Raw genomic sequence first — 18,311 nt, 5'->3', positions numbered from 1 at the left:
AGGAAAACAGGTCAGGAACGTGACAGAACGTTGCAAATATATACACTGCTCAAAAAAATAAAGGGAACACTTAAACAACACAATGTAACTCCAAGTCAATCATACTTCTGTGAAATCAAACTGTCCACTTAGGAAGCAACACTGATTGACAATAAATTTCACATGCTGTTGTGCAAATGGAATAGACAAAAGGTGGAAATTATAGGCAATTAGCAAGACACCCCCAATAAAGGAGTGGTTCTGCAGGTGGTGACCACAGACCACTTCTCAGTTCCTATGCTTCCTGGCTGATGTTTTGGTCACTTTTGAAAGCTGGCGGTGCTTTCACTCTAGTGGTAGCATGAGACGGAGTCTACAACCCACACAAGTGGCTCAGGTAGTGCAGCTCATCCAGGATGGCACATCAATGCGAGCTGTGGCAAGAAGGTTTGCTGTGTCTGTCAGCGTAGTGTCCAGAGCATGGAGGCGCTACCAGGAGACAGGCCAGTACATCAGGAGACGTGGAGGAGGCCGTAGGAGGGCAACAACCCAGCAGCAGGACCGCTACCTCCGCCTTTGTGCACGGAGGAGCACTGCCAGAGCCCTGCAAAATGACCTCCAGCAGGCCACAAATGTGCATGTGTCTGCTCAAACGGTCAGAAACAGACTCCATGAGGGTGGTATGAGGGCCCGACGTCCACAGGTGGGGGTTGTGCTTACAGCCTAACACCGTGCAGGATATTTGGCATTTGCCAGAGAACACCAAGACTGGCAAATTCGCCACTGGCGCCCTGTGCTCTTCACAGATGAAAGCAGGTTCACACTGAGCACATGAGCACGTGACAGATGTGACAGAGTCTGGAGACGCCGTGAAGAACGTTCTGCTGCCTGCAACACCCTCCAGCATGACCGGTTTGGCGGTGGGTCAGTCATGGTGTGGGGTGGCATTTCTTTGTGGGGCCGCACAGCCCTCCATGTGCTCGCCAGAGGTAGCCTGACTGCCATTAGGTACCGAGATGAGATCCTCAGACCCCTTGTGAGACCATATGCTGACACATGCACATTTGTGGCCTGCTGGAGGTCATTTTGCAGGGCTCTGGCAGTGCTCCTCCTTGCACAAAGGCGGAGGTAGCGGTTCTGCTGCTGGGTTGTTGCCCTCCTACGGCCTCCTCCACGTCTCCTGATGTACTGGCCTGTCTCCTGGTAGCGCCTCCATGCTCTGGACACTACGCTGACAGACACAGCAAACCTTCTTGCCACAGCTCGCATTGATGTGCCATCCTGGATGAGCTGCACTACCTGAGCCACTTGTGTGGGTTGTAGACTCCGTCTCATGCTACCACTAGAGTGAGAGCACCGCCAGTATTCGAAAGTGACCAAAACATCAGCCAGGAAGCATAGGAACTGAGAAGTGGTCTGTGGTCACCACCTGCAGAATCACTCCTTTATTGGGGGTGTCTTGCTAATTGCCTATAATTTCCACCTTTTGTCTATTCCATTTGCACAACAGCATGTGAAATTTATTGTCAATCAGTGTTGCTTCCTAAGTGGACAGTTTGATTTCACAGAAGTGTGATTGACTTGGAGTTACATTGTGTTGTTTAAGTGTTCCCTTTAGTTTTTTGAGCAGTGTATATACTGCACTGTATATCATCCACTGCATCTTGCCATCTTTATGTAATACATGTATCACTAGCCACTTTAAACTATGCCACTTTATGTTTACATACCCTACATTACTCATCTCATATGTATAGACTGTACACTATACCATCTACTGCATCTTGCCTATGCCGTTCTGTACCATCACTCATTCATATATCTTTATGTACATATTCTTTATCCCTTTACACTTGTGTGTATAAGGTAGTAGTTGTGGAATTGTTAGGTTAGATTACTTGTTGGTTATTACTGCATTGTCGGAACTAGAAGCACAAGCATTTCGCTACACTCGCATTAACATCTGCTAACCATGTGTATGTGAAAAATAAATTTTGATTTGATTTGATTTGACACACACGCACGCACACACACGCACACACACACACACACACACACACACACACACACACACACACACACTCACACACACACACACACACACACACACACAGTCAGGTGGATTTATCATTTTTTTGGCCTGTTTTTAGTGTAGGTTGGTTGTTGTATTATTGATTTATTACAACCTGGCATCTTTAGGATAATATAATCATTTTAAACTACCAGTAACTTGACACAAGTTTATTCTATAATTTGTATAATTTGCATTCTGGCACCGGTCATGTAGTTTTACCGTAAACCTCATCACTGTGTGTGTGTGTGTGTGTGTGGGGAGGAGATGCAGCCTGGTTTCTTTCCATTAATAGTTGACCTATCTGACCTCCATGTCTCTCTTAGTTTCCTTTACACTGCCTATTCACTTTGTATAACACAACACACTCCCACACACACACACACACTCGCTGTCTCTCTCTGTCTCTCTCTCTCTCTCTCTCACACACACACACACTCTCTCTCTCTCTCTCTCTCGCTCTCATTCTCGCTCTCGCTCTCGCTCTCTCTGTCTCTGTCTCTCTCTGTCTCTCACACACTCTGTCTGTCCTTCTATCTCACACACACACATGCATGCACACATGAGCACGCACGCACACAGCCCCACACACTGATTGTACAAAGCAATTACAGAAAGACCCCAGATTATGCAAATGTAGTCTGTGACCTGGAGTGATAATGGATTATTGGATTGGCATGTGCGGTATAGCCAAGAACATTTGCATGCAAAAAAACAACACAGGTGCCTGACATTGGATGTAAATGTCACAGCTTCTAAAAGCTTGTCAACGCTAATGTGTGCCAAAGTTATTTTGACAACATTCAACCACATACACTTTTTGCTGCACATGGTCTTTACTGACAGTGAACCACTCTGCTAGAATGGCCTGCTTACGGTGGGTCTAATCCTGTTGTAGTGTAGTGACCTGTTCCTCTCTCTCTGTCTCTCCAAATGACTGACACATTGTGGTGGTCGGATACAGTAGTAAACTCTGGCTGTCCTGTTACCCATCCAGCCATTATATACCTGGAGCCTAGACCCTGGTTAGACTCTGGCTGTCCTGTCACCCATCCAGCCATTATATACCTGGAGACTAGACCCTGGTTAGACTCTGGCTGTCCTGTCACCCATCCAGCCATTATATACCTGGAGACTAGACCCTGGTTAGACTCTGTCTGTCCTGTCACCCATCCAGCCATTATATACCTGGAGACTAGACCCTGGTTAGACTCTGTCTGTCCTGTTACCCATCCAGCCATTATATACCTGGAGACTAGACCCTGGTTAGACTCTGGCTGTCCTGTCACCCATCCAGCCATTATATACCTGGAGACTAGACCCTGGTTAGACTCTGTCTGTCCTGTTACCCATCCAGCCATTATATACCTGGAGACTAGACCCTGGTTAGACTCTGTCTGTCCTGTCACCCATCCAGCCATTATATACCTGGAGACTAGACCCTGGTTAGACTCTGTCTGTCCTGTCACCCATCCAGCCATTATATACCTGGAGACTAGACCCTGGTTAGACTCTGTCTGTCCTGTCACCCATCCAGCCATTATATACCTGGAGACTAGACCCTAATTCCTTCAACCCTCCTCTCTATTTCTATTTCCTTCATCTCTCCTATCATATCCTAGTTCTTTCATCCCTCCTCTCTATTCCTAGTTCCTTCATCCCTCCTCTCTATTCCTAGTTCCTTCATCCTTCCTCTCTATTCCTAGTTCCTTCATCCCTCCTCTCTATTCCTAGTTCCTTAATCCTTCCTCTCTATTCCTAGTTCCTTCATCCCTCCTCTCTATTCCTAGTTCCTTCATCCCTCCTCTCTATTCCTAGTTCCTTAATCCTTCCTCTCTATTCCTAGTTCCTTCATCCGTCCTCTCTATTCCTAGTTCCTTCATCCCTCCTCTCTATACAAATGATTAGATCATGTTAACACCTTTATCTGGGTTCCAGCAGTGTATTTTATCTGTGCATGTGCTAGCATCAGCCAAGAGCCTCCCTCTTTATCGAGAGTTTAGTGAGTTCAGAACAACTGAAAGTTTGCATCTTAGAAGTAGTTTTCACATACAAGCTTTATATATCCAAACTCAGAATCAAGTAGGTTTCCCAAAAATAACATGGTCGCTGTGGTAGAACGTATATTTTGTTTGGTGATTTTCTGCATTTATCAAAAGTCCCATCAGGTAGCCTGATTTCAGATGTGTCCATGGAAACAGGATCATTTGGGAAATTGTCCTTCTTGCAAACCATGTAAACTTTTTAATCAAACTATTATATTCATCTGACTATCCATAATCATCATATTATTGTGTGCATGTAACCATACTCAATATGAAACACCCCAAGCTGCAGCTGGCTTGGTTCCACTGTCTTCATTCCCCCCTGGATCCATTCATATGGCGAGCAGATTCATTCCACTCAACCAACTTACATCTATTTACTTCCTTTCCTCTTTCTCTGAAATCTTCAAAGCCTCAATGCAATGTGTATGCAAATCACAGGCAGCTGGAGCACTGGGCTACTATACTCAACCTCAGAAGCTCCATTTTGCTTTGTAAGTGCTAAACAACACACCAAGGCCAGGGCAGGATAGAAACCAGGCTCCTGGAGAATGGGAATAGGGTGAGAGAGCAATATATTAAATAATTGGATGGAGGGATTTGGGGCACTTGAAAGGATGGCTTGATCTTTGTCTTCCATCCCTCTGTCATTGTGGCAGAGAGACGAGGAGGAGGAGGAGGAGGAGGAGGAGGAGGAGGAGGAGGAGAGAGAGAAAAAAGAGAGCAGGGGGTGTTCAGCAGGATACATGTTCCTTGTGTGAGTGACGCACTGTATGAGTTGGAAACTCTCAAGTCTTTGGTCTAAGGTCCAGGACATGTCAGAGATTTCATACAATCAAATTGCCCAATGTTGGGACCCTAACGTTTCTCTGAATCTGGAGACAGTATGGCTTTATGGGAAAACCAAATGATCAGTGTTCCAATTGGGTCAAGTTCAGGCTCTGATTCTGATCGTATGCAGTCATTATCTTCTGCTGGAGAGGAGAGATTCATATTTTGCCAGATGGCAGGAAATAATTTGATATACACTGACTGTGGCTCCTGCTCTGACTATGAACATGTTGATTGTGAGTGTGTGTGTCTATGTGTGTGTCTATGTGTGTGTACAGTGAGGGAAAAAAGTATTTGATCCCCTGCTGATTTTGTACGTTTGCCCACTGACAAAGAAATGATCAGTCTATAATTTTAATGGTAGGTTTATTTGAACAGTGAGAGACAGAATAACAACAAAAATATCCAGAAAAACGCATGTCAAAAATGTTATAAATTGATTTGCATTTTAATGAGGGAAATAAGTATTTGACCCCCTCTCAATCAGAAAGATTTCTGGCTCCCAGGTGTCTTTCATACAGGTAACGAGCTGAGATTAGGAGCACACTCTTAAAGGGAGTGCTCCTAATCTCAGTTTCTTACCTGTATAAAAGATACCTGTCCACAGAAGCAATCAATCAATCAGATTCCAAACTCTCCACCATGGCCAAGACCAAAGAGCTCTCCAAGGATGTCAGGGACAAGATTGTAGACCTACACAAGGCTGGAATGGGCTACAAGACCATCGCCAAGCAGCTTGGTGAGAAGGTGACAACAGCTTCTGCGATTATTCGCAAATGGAAGAAACACAAAGGAACTGTCAATCTCCCTCAGCCTGGGGCTCCATGCAAGATCTCACCTCGTGGAGTTGCAATGATCATGAGAACGGTGAGGAATCAGCCCAGAACTACACAGGAGGATCTTGTCAATGATCTCAAGGCAGCTGGGACCATAGTCACCAAGAAAACAATTGGTAACACACTACGCCGTGAAGGACTGAAATCCTGCAGCGCCCGCAAGGTCCCCCTGCTCAAGAAAGCACATATACATGCCCGTCTGAAGTTTGCCAATGAACATCTGAATGATTCAGAGGACAAATGGGTGAAAGTGTCAGTTCTTTGGCATAAACTCAACTTGCCGTGTTTGGAGGAGGAGGAATGCTGCCTATGACCCCAAGAACACCATACCCACCGTCAAACATGGAGGTGGAAACATTATGCTTTTTCTGCTAAGGGGACAGGACAACTTCACCGCATCAAAGGGACGATGGACGGGGCCATGTACCGTCAAATCTTGGGTGAAAACCTCCTTCCCTCAGCCAGGGTATTGAAAATGGGTCGTGGATGGTTATTCCAGCATGACAATGACCCAAAACACACGGCCAAGGCAACAAAGGAGTGGCTCAAGAAGAAGCACATTAAGGTCCTGGAGTGGCCTAGCCAGTCTCCAGACCTTAATCCCATAAAAAATCTATGGAGGGAGCAGAAGGTTCGAGTTGCCAAACGTCAGCCTCAAAACCTTAATGACTTGAAGAAGATCTGCAAAGAGGAGTGGGACAAAATCCCTCCTGAGATGTGTGCAAACCTGGTGGCCAACTACAAGAAACGTCTGATCTCTGTGATTGCCAACAAGGGTTTTGCCACCAAGTACTAAGTCATGTTTTGCAGAGGGGTCAAATACTTATTTCCCTCATTAAAATGCAAATCAATTCATAACATTTTTGACATGCGTTTTTCTGGATATTTTTGTTGATATTCTGTCTCTCACTCTTCAAATAAACCTACCATTAAAATTATAGACTGATCATTTCTTTGTCAGTGGGCAAACGTACAAAATCAGCAGGGGATCAAATACTTTTTTCCCTCACTGTATGTGTATATAATCTCAAAAATATATAGTGTATATACTTTCAAACTCTCACATTATTAAGTAAATGAGCCTCATTCACAACAGCATCATGTCCTGCCTTACCTTCAGTGTCATGTCCTGATGCTGTGTCATGTCCTGATGCTGTGTCATGTCCTGATGCTGTGTCAGAGGAGAGGAGGTGTTGTTCTCCACTGTCCTCATGTTCTAAGTTACTATGGGAACTGTGTCTCCTCCTTAATGGTTTTTCATTCATAAAGTGTGAATGCAATGCAGAACTGTCTCGAGTGTACTCGTTTGGTACAAACTGCATATTTAAATATACAACTTCAACACCATCAGTAATTTTTCTCACAGTTAGCCATTAGGCAGTTATGACTTTAGAAAATCTCTGGGATGCCCCTCTTTATAAAATCACAGTCCTTATTTTCTCATTCTGCCAGCTTCTATTCTCAGCTTTGACAAGACACGTCCCTCTCTGCCTCACAGTCACAGTTAGACGGCTCAAACTAGCACCTTGAATAATGTTACATTTTTGCCTACGATTTTATCATTTTTTTCCCTTAAAACCCCCTAGAGTCGAGTTCCGTGGCCTCACAGAAATCACATTAAAATCTGTCAGTTTAAACTAGAGATATCTGTTTTTTTACATTGGATGGGTCATAGTCCAACACATCTGCCGATGGCGCACTTCCGCATCTGCGGTGAAAGGTGGCAGAGCCAGAGCGGTGTTTGTCAGACCATGAGACATACCAAAAATCGCTCTTCTCACTAAATCGTCTGTATAGTCCGAATGGTTTGGCCTACAAACTAGTATGACCCCTCTATGGAAAGATGAGACTGAAGTCGGTACAGCCTATCTGCCAACTTCTGTCTGTGGCTTCCAAACAGTTTGGGCTACACGTGAGGTGAGACTCTCACGGACAACAACATGCCAAGAGTGTGCAAAGCTGTCATCAAGGCAAAGGGCGACTACTGTATACTGTATACTTCTGTATACCACCCCTACCTTGTCACAACACAACTGATTGCCTCAAATGCATTAAGAAGTAAATAAATTCCACAAATTAACGTTTAAGAAGGCACGCCGGTTAATTGAAATGCATTCCAGGGAACTAACTCATGAAGCTGGTTGAGAGAATTCCAAGAGTGTGCAAAACTGTCATCTCGGCAAAGGGTGGCTATTTGAGGAATCTCAAATATAAAATATATTTTGATTTGTTGAACACTTTTGTAGTTACTACATGAATACATGTGTTATTTCATAGTTGTGATGTCTTCACAATTATTCTACAATGTAGAAAATATTAAAAATCAAGAAATACCCTGTAATGAGTAGGTGTTCCAAACTTTAGACTGGCACTGTACATGTCCTTTTTTTTGCTTTTGGACACCCACAGGCCTCACAACACTCGTCTGAAGATCCCCTGGTACTAGTTTAATAAATGAATGGAAGTATAGTATACAGTGGCTTGCAATAGTATTCACCCCCATTGGCATTTTTCAAAGTTTGTTGCCTATTACCTATTAACTATTGGAACCTGGAATTAAATATATATTTTTTTTGGGGGGGGGGGGGGGGGGGGTGTTGTATCATTGGATTTACACAACATGCATACCACTTTGAAGACGCAAAATATTTTTATTGTGAAACAGACAAGAAATAAGACAAAAAAAACTGAAAACTTGAAAACTATTCACTATTCAAAGTCAATAGTTTGTAGAGCCACCTTTTGCAGCAATTACAGCTGCAAGTCTCTTGGGGTATGTCTTTATAAGCTTGGCACATCTAGCCACTGGGATTTTTGCCCATTCTTCAAGGCAAAACTGCTCCAGCTCCTTCAAGTTGGATGGGTACAGCAATCTTTAAGTCATACCACAGATTCTCAATTGGATTGAGGTCTGGACTTTGACTAGGCCATTCCAAGACATCTAAATGTTTCACCTTAAACCACTCAAGTGTTGCTTTAGCAGTATGTTTAGGGTCGTTGTCCTGCTGGAAGGTGAACCTCCATCCCAGTCTCAAATCTCCGGAAGACTTAAACCAATTTCTCTCAAGAATTTCCCTATATTTAGCGCCATCCATCATTCCTTCAATTCTGACCAAATTCCCAGTCCCTGCCGATGAAAAACATCCCCACAGCATGATGCTGCCACCACCATGCTTCACTGTGGGGATGGTGTTCTCAAGTTGATGAGAGATGTTGGGTTTGCCACAGACATAGCGTTTTCCTTGATGGCCAAAAAGCTCAATTTTCGTCTCATCTGTCCAGAGTTCCTTCTTAAATATGTTGGGGGAGTCGCCTACATGAATTTGGCGAACACCAAACATGTTTGCTTATTTTTTTCTTTAAGCAATGTTTTTTTTCTGGCCACTCTTCCGTAAAGCCCAGCTCTGTGGAGTGTACGGCTTATAGTGGTCCTATGGAAAGATACTCCAATCTCCACTGTGTAGCTTTGCAGCTCCTTCAGGGTTATCTTTGGTCTCTTTGTTGCCTCTCTGAATAATAGCCTCCTTGCCTGGTCCGTGAGTTTTGGTGGGTGGCCCTCTCTTGGCAGGCTTGTTGTGGTGCCATATTCTTTCCATATTTTTAGTAATGGATTTAATGGTGCTTCGTGTGATGGTCTAAGTTTTCAGATATTTTTTTATAACCCAACCCTGACCTGTACTTCTCCACAACTTTGTCCCAGACCTGTTTGGAGAGCTCTTTGGTCTACATCAAATCAAATCAACGTTTATTTGTCACGTGCGCCGAATACAACAGGTCTACATAGACCTTACAGTGAAATGCTTACTTACAGGCTCTAACCAATAGTGCAAAAAAAGGTGTTAGGTGAACAGTAGGTAAGTAAAGAAATAAAACAACAGTAAAAAGACAGGCTATATACAGTAGCGAGGCTATAAAAGTATCGAGGCTACATACATACACCGGTTAGTCAGGCTGATTGAGGTAGTATGTACATGTAGATATGGTTAAAGTGACGTTTAACTTATATTTTTCTTTCGGTACATTGGAATTTAATGGTAAAAGTTTTTTTTAATTTGCACTATGTCATCACGCACAGCCTTTTATCCGCAAAAAGTCAGTTTGATGGAAACATCTGGTGGGAAAATGCACATATTGTTTTATGCAGATTTTAGAAAATTATTGTAGAAATGTGATTGTTAACCAAGATACAGAGACAATATCCATGAGTTCATCTGACTGGGGAAGTAGATAAAAGGCCTCATTGTCAAAATCCCAAAGTATCCCTTTAACATAATTATTTACAATCCATTTGATTGAGGTGTTTTAGTTAAGACTATTTAAGTTATGACTATAAGTTTTCGCCCCCAATATTATTATATACAATTCATTTGATTGAGGTGACAACAGAGTACGGTTTGAAATGCCATATAACAGTAACTAAACAAGACGGAGTTTGTTTCTGAGTATCTTACCCTTCTGTAGTGCCAAGCTAGGCCAGCACTGTGGTGGCGCGTTACTGCCACCTAGTGACATTATTAATAGAACACTCATAGAAATACTAGAACAGGATTTTCTCTCCATCTCTCCCTCTCTCCATCTCTTCCTCTCTCCATCTCTCCCTCTCTCACTCTCTTCCTCTCTCCATCTCTCCCTACCCTTCTACACACTCCCTGTCACTGCACTAACTCTGGTTTCTTTTCTCCCCGTCCCGAGGTATGTGTGTTAACCACTGTTTGGGCTATCCTACAGGCAAGGGTCCGGAGACCATTTTTGCTGGTCAGAACCTGAATGATAACGAGTGGCACACGGTGCGTGTGTTCAGGAGGGGAAAGAGTTTGAAACTCACCGTAGATGATCTTCAACCTGTAGAAGGTACAACCACACCCTCTCTAACAAACTGACTATGTTTTATACGTGTGAGAATTTTCAAGATGATCCTTTGGCCCTTTATATGTAAGACACAGTTTGACTTTGGACTAGGTCAGAAAATCGGTCAGGTCTAGTCCATAATGTCTGATATAAAATCCGTCAGTATATACAGGTCAATATATACAGGTCAGTATACAGGTCAGTATACAGCTCAGTATTTACAGGTCTGTATATACAGGTCAGTATTTACAGGTCAGTAAACACAGGTCAGTATATACAGGTCAGTATATACAGGTCATTATACAGGTATGTATATACAGGTCAGTATACAGATCAGTATATACAGGTATGTATATACATGTCAGTATAAACAGGTATGTATATACATGTCAGTATACAGGTCAGTATACAGGTCAGTATAAATGTCAGTATACATGTCAGTATATACAGGTCAGTATACAGGTATGTATATACAGGTCAGTATACATTTCAGTATATACAGGTCAGTATACAGGTATGTATATACAGGTCAGTATACACAGGTCAGTATATACAGGTCAGTATACAGGTATGTATATACAGGTCAGTATACATGTCAGTATATACAGGTCAGTATACAGGTCAGTATACATGTCAGTATATACAGGTCAGTATATACAGGTCAGTATACAGGTATGTATATACAGGTCAGTATACAGGTCAGTATATACAGGTATGTATATACAGGTCAGTATACATTTCAGTATATACAGGTCAGTATACAGGTATGTATATACAGGTCAGTATACACAGGTCAGTATATACAGGTCAGTATACAGGTATGTATATACAGGTCAGTATACATGTCAGTATATACAGGTCAGTATACAGGTCAGTATACATGTCAGTATATACAGGTCAGTATATACAGGTCAGTATACAGGTATGTATATACAGGTCAGTATACAGGTCAGTATATACAGGTATGTATATACAGGTCAGTATACATTTCAGTATATACAGGTCAGTATACAGGTATGTATATACAGGTCAGTATACACAGGTCAGTATATACAGGTCAGTATACAGGTATGTATATACAGGTCAGTATACATGTCAGTATATACAGGTCAGTATACAGGTCAGTATACATGTCAGTATATACAGGTCAGTATACAGGTATGTATATACAGGTCAGTATACAGGTCAGTATATACAGGTATGTATATACAGGTCAGTATACATTTCAGTATATACAGGTCAGTATACAGGTATGTATATACAGGTCAGTATACATGTCAGTATATACAGGTCAGTATACACAGGTCAGTATACACAGGTCAGTATATACAGGTCAGTATATACAGGTCATTATACAGGTATGTATATACAGGTCAGTATACACAGGTCAGTATATACAGGTCAGTATATACAGGTCAGTATACAGGTATGTATATACATGTCAGTATATACAGGTCAGTATATACAGGTCAGTATATACAGGTATGTATATACATGTCAGTATATACAGGTCAGTATATACAGGTCAGTATACAAGTCAGTATATACAGGTCAGTATACAGGTCAGTATAAATGTCACTATACATGTCAGTATATACAGGTCAGTATTTACAGGTCAGTATATACAGGTCAGTATACACAGGTTAGTATACAGGTCAGTATACACAGGTCAGTAAACAAAGGTCAGTATATACAGGTCAGTATACACAGGTCAGTATACACAGGTCAGTAAACAAAGGTCAGTATATACAGGTCAGTATACACAGGTCAGTAAACAAAGGTCAGTATACACAGGTCAGTATACACAGGTCAGTATACACAGGTCAGTATACACAGGTCAGTATACACAGGTCAGTAAACAAAGGTCAGTATACACAGGTCAGTATACAAAGGTCAGTATATACAGGTCAGTATTTACAGGTCAGTATACACAGGTTAGTATACAGGTCAGTATATACAGGTCAGTATACACAGGTCAGTAAACAAAGGTCAGTATATACAGGTCAGTATACAGGTCGGTACTTACAGGTCTGTATATACAGGTCAGTATACACAGGTTATTATACAGATCAGTATATACAGGTCAGTATATACAGGTCAGTATATACAGGTCAGTATACAGGTCAGTATATACAGGTCATTATACAGGTATGTATATACAGGTCAGTATACACATGTCAGTATATACAGGTCAGTATATACAGGTCAGTATATACAGGTATGTATATACATGTCAGTATATACAGGTCAGTATATACAGGTCAGTATACAAGTCAGTATATACAGGTCAGTATACAGGTCAGTATAAATGTCACTATACATGTCAGTATATACAGGTCAGTATTTACAGGTCAGTATATACAGGTCAGTATACACAGGTTAGTATACAGGTCAGTATACACAGGTCAGTAAACAAAGGTCAGTATATACAGGTCAGTATACACAGGTCAGTATACACAGGTCAGTATACACAGGTCAGTATACACAGGTCAGTAAACAAAGGTCAGTATATACAGGTCAGTATTTACAGGTCAGTATATACAGGTCAGTATACACAGGTTAGTATACACAGGTCAGTAAACAAAGGTCAGTATATACAGGTCAGTATACACAGGTCAGTATACACAGGTCAGTATACACAGGTCAGTAAACAAAGGTCAGTATATACAGGTCAGTATACACAGGTCAGTATACACAGGTCAGTATACACAGGTCAGTATACACAGGTCAGTATACACAGGTCAGTAAACAAAGGTCAGTATACACAGGTCAGTATACAAAGGTCAGTATATACAGGTCAGTATTTACAGGTCAGTATACACAGGTTAGTATACAGGTCAGTATATACAGGTCAGTATACACAGGTCAGTAAACAAAGGTCAGTATATACAGGTCAGTATACAGGTCGGTACTTACAGGTCTGTATATACAGGTCAGTATACACAGGTTATTATACAGATCAGTATATACAGATCAGTATATACAGGTCAGTATATACAGGTCAGTATATACAGGTCAGTATACAGGTCAGTATATACAGGTCAGTATACACAGGTCATTATGCAGATCAGTATATACAGGTCAGTTTACAGGTCAGTTTTTTCAGGTCAGCATATACAGGTTATTATTTACAAGTCAATATATCCAGGTCATACTCAATGTGCAGGGTACTGGAGTGGTTGAGGTGGGCTTACACATAAACATAGACATAGACTAGAAAGATATTTCAACATTGAGCAAGTGTGGTAGTCCACGATTAATCTTAATCCGTATTGGGAAGCCAGCCCTTTGTGTATAAACCCATTGCTTGAATGACCTCCCCCTACCTATGTCCCCTCATCCCTCTCACACTCCCTCCTGTCAATCAATAGGTCAAATGGCAGGTGACCACACCCAGTTAGAGTTCCACAACATTGAGACGGGCATCGTGACGGAGAAGAGGTTCCTTTCACTGGTGCCCTCTAACTTCATAGGCCACCTGCAGAGCCTCTCCTTCAACGGCATGGCCTACATAGGTAGGTTGCCCGTAGGTTAGAGCGGAATGTCAGTAATTGGAAGGTTGCTGGTTCAAGTCCTGGGCCAGGAGATGGAGAAGTGTTGATCTCTTGAGCAAGGCACTTCACCCCAGAGATGGTACTCTCACTCTGGAGGTACATTGCAGAATTGTGCTTCACAAATTGTGTCTGTTCTTGGTTAAAAAAATATCAACAAAGTATCTATTCTATTCTCTCTGTAGACCTGTGTAAGAATGGTGACATTGACTACTGTGAGCTCAACGCCATGATTGGCTTCAAGAACATCATTGCCGACCCTGTCACGTTCAAGTCTCGGTTGAGCTACGTTGCTCTGACCACTCTCCAGGCCTACTACTCTATGCACCTGTTCTTCCAGTTCAAGACCACCTCGTCAGATGGACTCATACTGTTCAACAGCGGGGATGGAAACGACTTCATTGTGGTCGAGCTGGTCAAGGGGTACGTTTGTCACGACAAATTGTACTATAGGATAGTAATTCATATTGAAGGGAGGGTGTGTGTCTGTCTGCATCATTATTCATGTGACTACCTGTCTTTTTCCAGCTACCTGCACTACGTATCAGACCTGGGGAACGGAGCTCACCTGATCAAGGGCAACTCCAACAAGCCCCTGAATGATAACCATTGGCACAATGTCATGATCTCACGAGACACTAACAACCTCCACACCGTCAAGATCGACACCAAGATCACCACCCAGACCACCATGGGAGCCAAGAACCTGGACCTGAAGGGTAGGCTGCCTGGGGCTGGGGGTTTACGTTACTTTCTACTCTGACGGAGAGTGACATTATGGGTACAGAGTGACAGAGGAGCTTACTGGTCTGCTGTTGGACAGAGTTAGTCACTATTGTTATGGTTTTGGGGTACAGCATGACAGAGGTTTCTGGTCTGCTGTTGGACATGGAGTCTTTTAATGACAGTCAGATGACAGTCAGGGTCCTGTTAATGGAATTACTGTATCACAAGGCCCATAATTATTATTATTTGTATTATTATTATTATTATTATGTATCCTGGAACAGATGCATACTTCAAGGCCCTTTGTCAGTTCTAGACAAGAAGTTCTGTTCATGTATGTAGTTTATATCAGTACCTGCTTTTTTCCAGCAGGGGTCAGTGGTTCCACACTGGTCTATAACTGTGTATAAAGTATATTTAACAAATTTTTTTTTTTTAGAAGACTCTCTTATCCAGAGTGACTTACAGATTCATCTTAAGACAGCTAGGTGAGACAGCCACATATTTGACCAACCGCCTTGATTCGGTCTTATGTAGCAACATTTGAAATTGTGTTTTTTACACAGAGCTACAAAATGGTATATCATACACTGCATTTGAGGAACAATGGGAAAGTAATTCTGCTTTGAAAGTTGATAATCTTGTAACCTCACTTTTGAGGTGTCCATAGCCTCTTCGTCACAAAACTCCCTGATCTTCTTAACAAGATACATTTGTCTAGCTGTGTCCAGTCCAGTTGGTGCTTGTACAGGCAGACCATCTATGGGAGGAAGGAGGTCAGCGTCGCGCAGCAGCTGAATCCTGGTCCCGACTGAGTCCGAACACTCCTTGGTGACAACACCAGGCTCCAGAGCATCGAAGCTGTTAAACAGGAAATAACAAAAACAATTGAGAAGACATTACAACCTTGCACAACATCAATTCACCTCCCAAGTTTAGATAAAAAGAATAACCTCATACAATGCAAAAAAATATATATTCATCTGAAGTGCTTCACAACACCAGCAATCTCAGACAATGTGTTCACTTTGGTCTTTCTGAAGCGATGCTTGATGAGGCCAAAGCACCATCCGGGGGCAAACTAGGTGTGGCCTGTGATCAGGAAGTGAAGGTCCAGACTGTGGTGGAGCTTGTGCATGGTCCGCCAGGCATAATACCAGATCACAAATGTGTTCTTGTTTTGGCCACTGCAGTTATCACAATTCAGGTACACACGTGTTTCCCAAACTCTGTAGTTGTTGAAGAAATGGTGCATGTAGTTGATGACTACGCTGCTGCCTTTGCTGAATGACATGCCTTCATCAATCAAGTATTTCTCTTTACATAGCTCCGTGAAAGTCATTTGCCTGCTTAGTGCTTGAGATGTGGAGCAGCAATCTTCTCCACAGCCCGACTACATATACCTCTGGAAAATACAGAAATAATGTGAGATCAATAAAAGTATTGATTATTTACCTCCAATCATGTTGGTAAAGTCAATAGTCACAACGTGTTGTTTATGCTTTACATACCAAGTGTTGTCATCAACCATCGGCATTAGACCCTTCTCCTTGTATGAGTGGTGGAGGAGAGTCAGGCATGTTCTATTGATGCTGAAAGACAAATTCCAGATACAAATATTTTAGCATTATTATACGATAGCCGTAATCTCTGTCAGACACACATGGCTAACTTGATGGGTCATGTAATCATCTGGCGAAGTGGAGTCTTTTGTTTAGACATGCTAGCTAAACAACCATAATCACAATCCACAGAGTACTAGCAATGTGAAATGGAATTCTGAGATAACATTACTACACACAGATCATAAATATAATTTTAGCTAGCGAGCGAGCCAGCCATCTAACGTCAGCTAGCTAGCTAACAGTTTAACTTGGTGTCTTTTGTGTAGACATGTAGCTAGCTAGCTAAACAATGAACCATAATCCCAATCCAAAGAGTACTAGCAATACAAACCGATTGTCATAGCTAGCTAAAGTTAACCAAATAGGTTCAATGTTAGCTAGTTAGCTAGCTAACACTAGGCTAAAACTAGCAATGTGAAATGGCATTCTGAGATAACATTACTACACACAGATCATACATGTAATGTTAGCTAGCAAGCCAGCCATCTAACGTCAGCTAGCTAGCTAACAGTCAGCTTTACCTTACAACGAAAACAACTTTCTGACAAAATTAGAAACGTATAATATCTGAAACTGTAGCTAGCCTCTAACGAGTCACAAACCCGGATCCGGGATCCCCCCCATCAAAAAAGCTGACTAGCATAGCCTAGCCTAACGCCACAGGGATATCATATAACATAATTTTCATGAAATCACAAGTCCAATACAGCAAATTAAGATAAACATCTTGTGAATCCAGCCATCATTTCCGATTTTTAAAATGTTTTACAGCGAAAACACAATATGTATTTTTATTAGCTAACCACAATAGCAAAAGACTCAACTGCATATTTTCACAATTTTTCTACCGCATAGGTAGCTATCACAAAACCGACCAAATAGAGATATAATTAGTCACTAACCAAGAAACAACTTCATCAGATGACAGTCTTATAACATGTTATACAATAAATCTATGTTTTGTTTGAAAATGTGCATATTTGAGGTATAAATCATAGTTTTACATTGCAGCTACCATCAAAAATATCACCAAAGCAGCCAGAATAATTACAGAGAGCAACGTGAAATACCTAAATACTCATCATAAAACATTTATGAAAAATACATGGTGTACAGCAAATGAAAGATAAACATCTTGTGAATCCAGCCAATATTTCAGATTTTTTAAGTGTTTTACAGCGAAAACACAATATAGCGTTATATTAGCTTACCACAATAGCCACACACACAAATGCATTTATCAGCAGCAAAAGGTAGCGATCGCAAAAAAACAGCAAAATATATAAAATTAATCACTAACCTTGACCAACTTCATCAGATGTCAGTCTTATAACATCATGTTACACAATACACTTATGTTTTGTTCGAAAATGTGCATATTTTGAGCTGCAAACCATGGTTATACGTTGTGAATATGTAGCATCGATTCACCAAATTATCCGGAGATATTTTGGACAGTCACCTAATCTGACCAAAGAACTCATCATAAACTTTACTAAAAAATACATGTTGGACAGCAAATGAAAGATACACTAGTTCTTAAACTTCTTGAGCCTATGGGGGCGCCATTTCAACTTTGTAAAATATTGTTCTCAAATTAAACTGCCTCGTACTCAATTCTTGCTCGTACAATATGCATATTATTATTACTATTGGATAGAAAACACTCTCTAGTTTCTAAAATCGTTTGAATTATTTCTCTGAGTGAAACAGAACTCATTCTGCAGCACTTTTCCTGTCAGGGAGTGAGATTTCAGAAATTGAGGTCCCTGTTCTAGGGTCAGTTTATAAGTCCCCAT

General features: G+C 41.6%; 1 protein-coding gene across 1 annotated transcript in view; it reads left to right on the top strand.

Moving 5' to 3' along the window:
- Window positions 1-18,311, top strand: part of LOC120046020 (neurexin-1a-like) — a 683,076-nt gene that overhangs the window by 393,917 nt on the left and 270,848 nt on the right. The window contains exons 13-16 of the mRNA XM_038990933.1: window positions 10,491-10,613; window positions 13,982-14,125; window positions 14,347-14,584; window positions 14,690-14,880. Coding sequence (XP_038846861.1) covers window positions 10,491-10,613; window positions 13,982-14,125; window positions 14,347-14,584; window positions 14,690-14,880 — 696 coding nt within the window. The remainder of the gene's footprint in view (window positions 1-10,490; window positions 10,614-13,981; window positions 14,126-14,346; window positions 14,585-14,689; window positions 14,881-18,311) is intronic.

Source organism: Salvelinus namaycush, chromosome 4 (assembly GCF_016432855.1).
Source record: "Salvelinus namaycush isolate Seneca chromosome 4, SaNama_1.0, whole genome shotgun sequence".
NCBI classification, from domain to species: Eukaryota; Metazoa; Chordata; class Actinopteri; order Salmoniformes; family Salmonidae; genus Salvelinus; species Salvelinus namaycush.
This window is presented reverse-complemented; position numbering and strand designations above follow the sequence as displayed.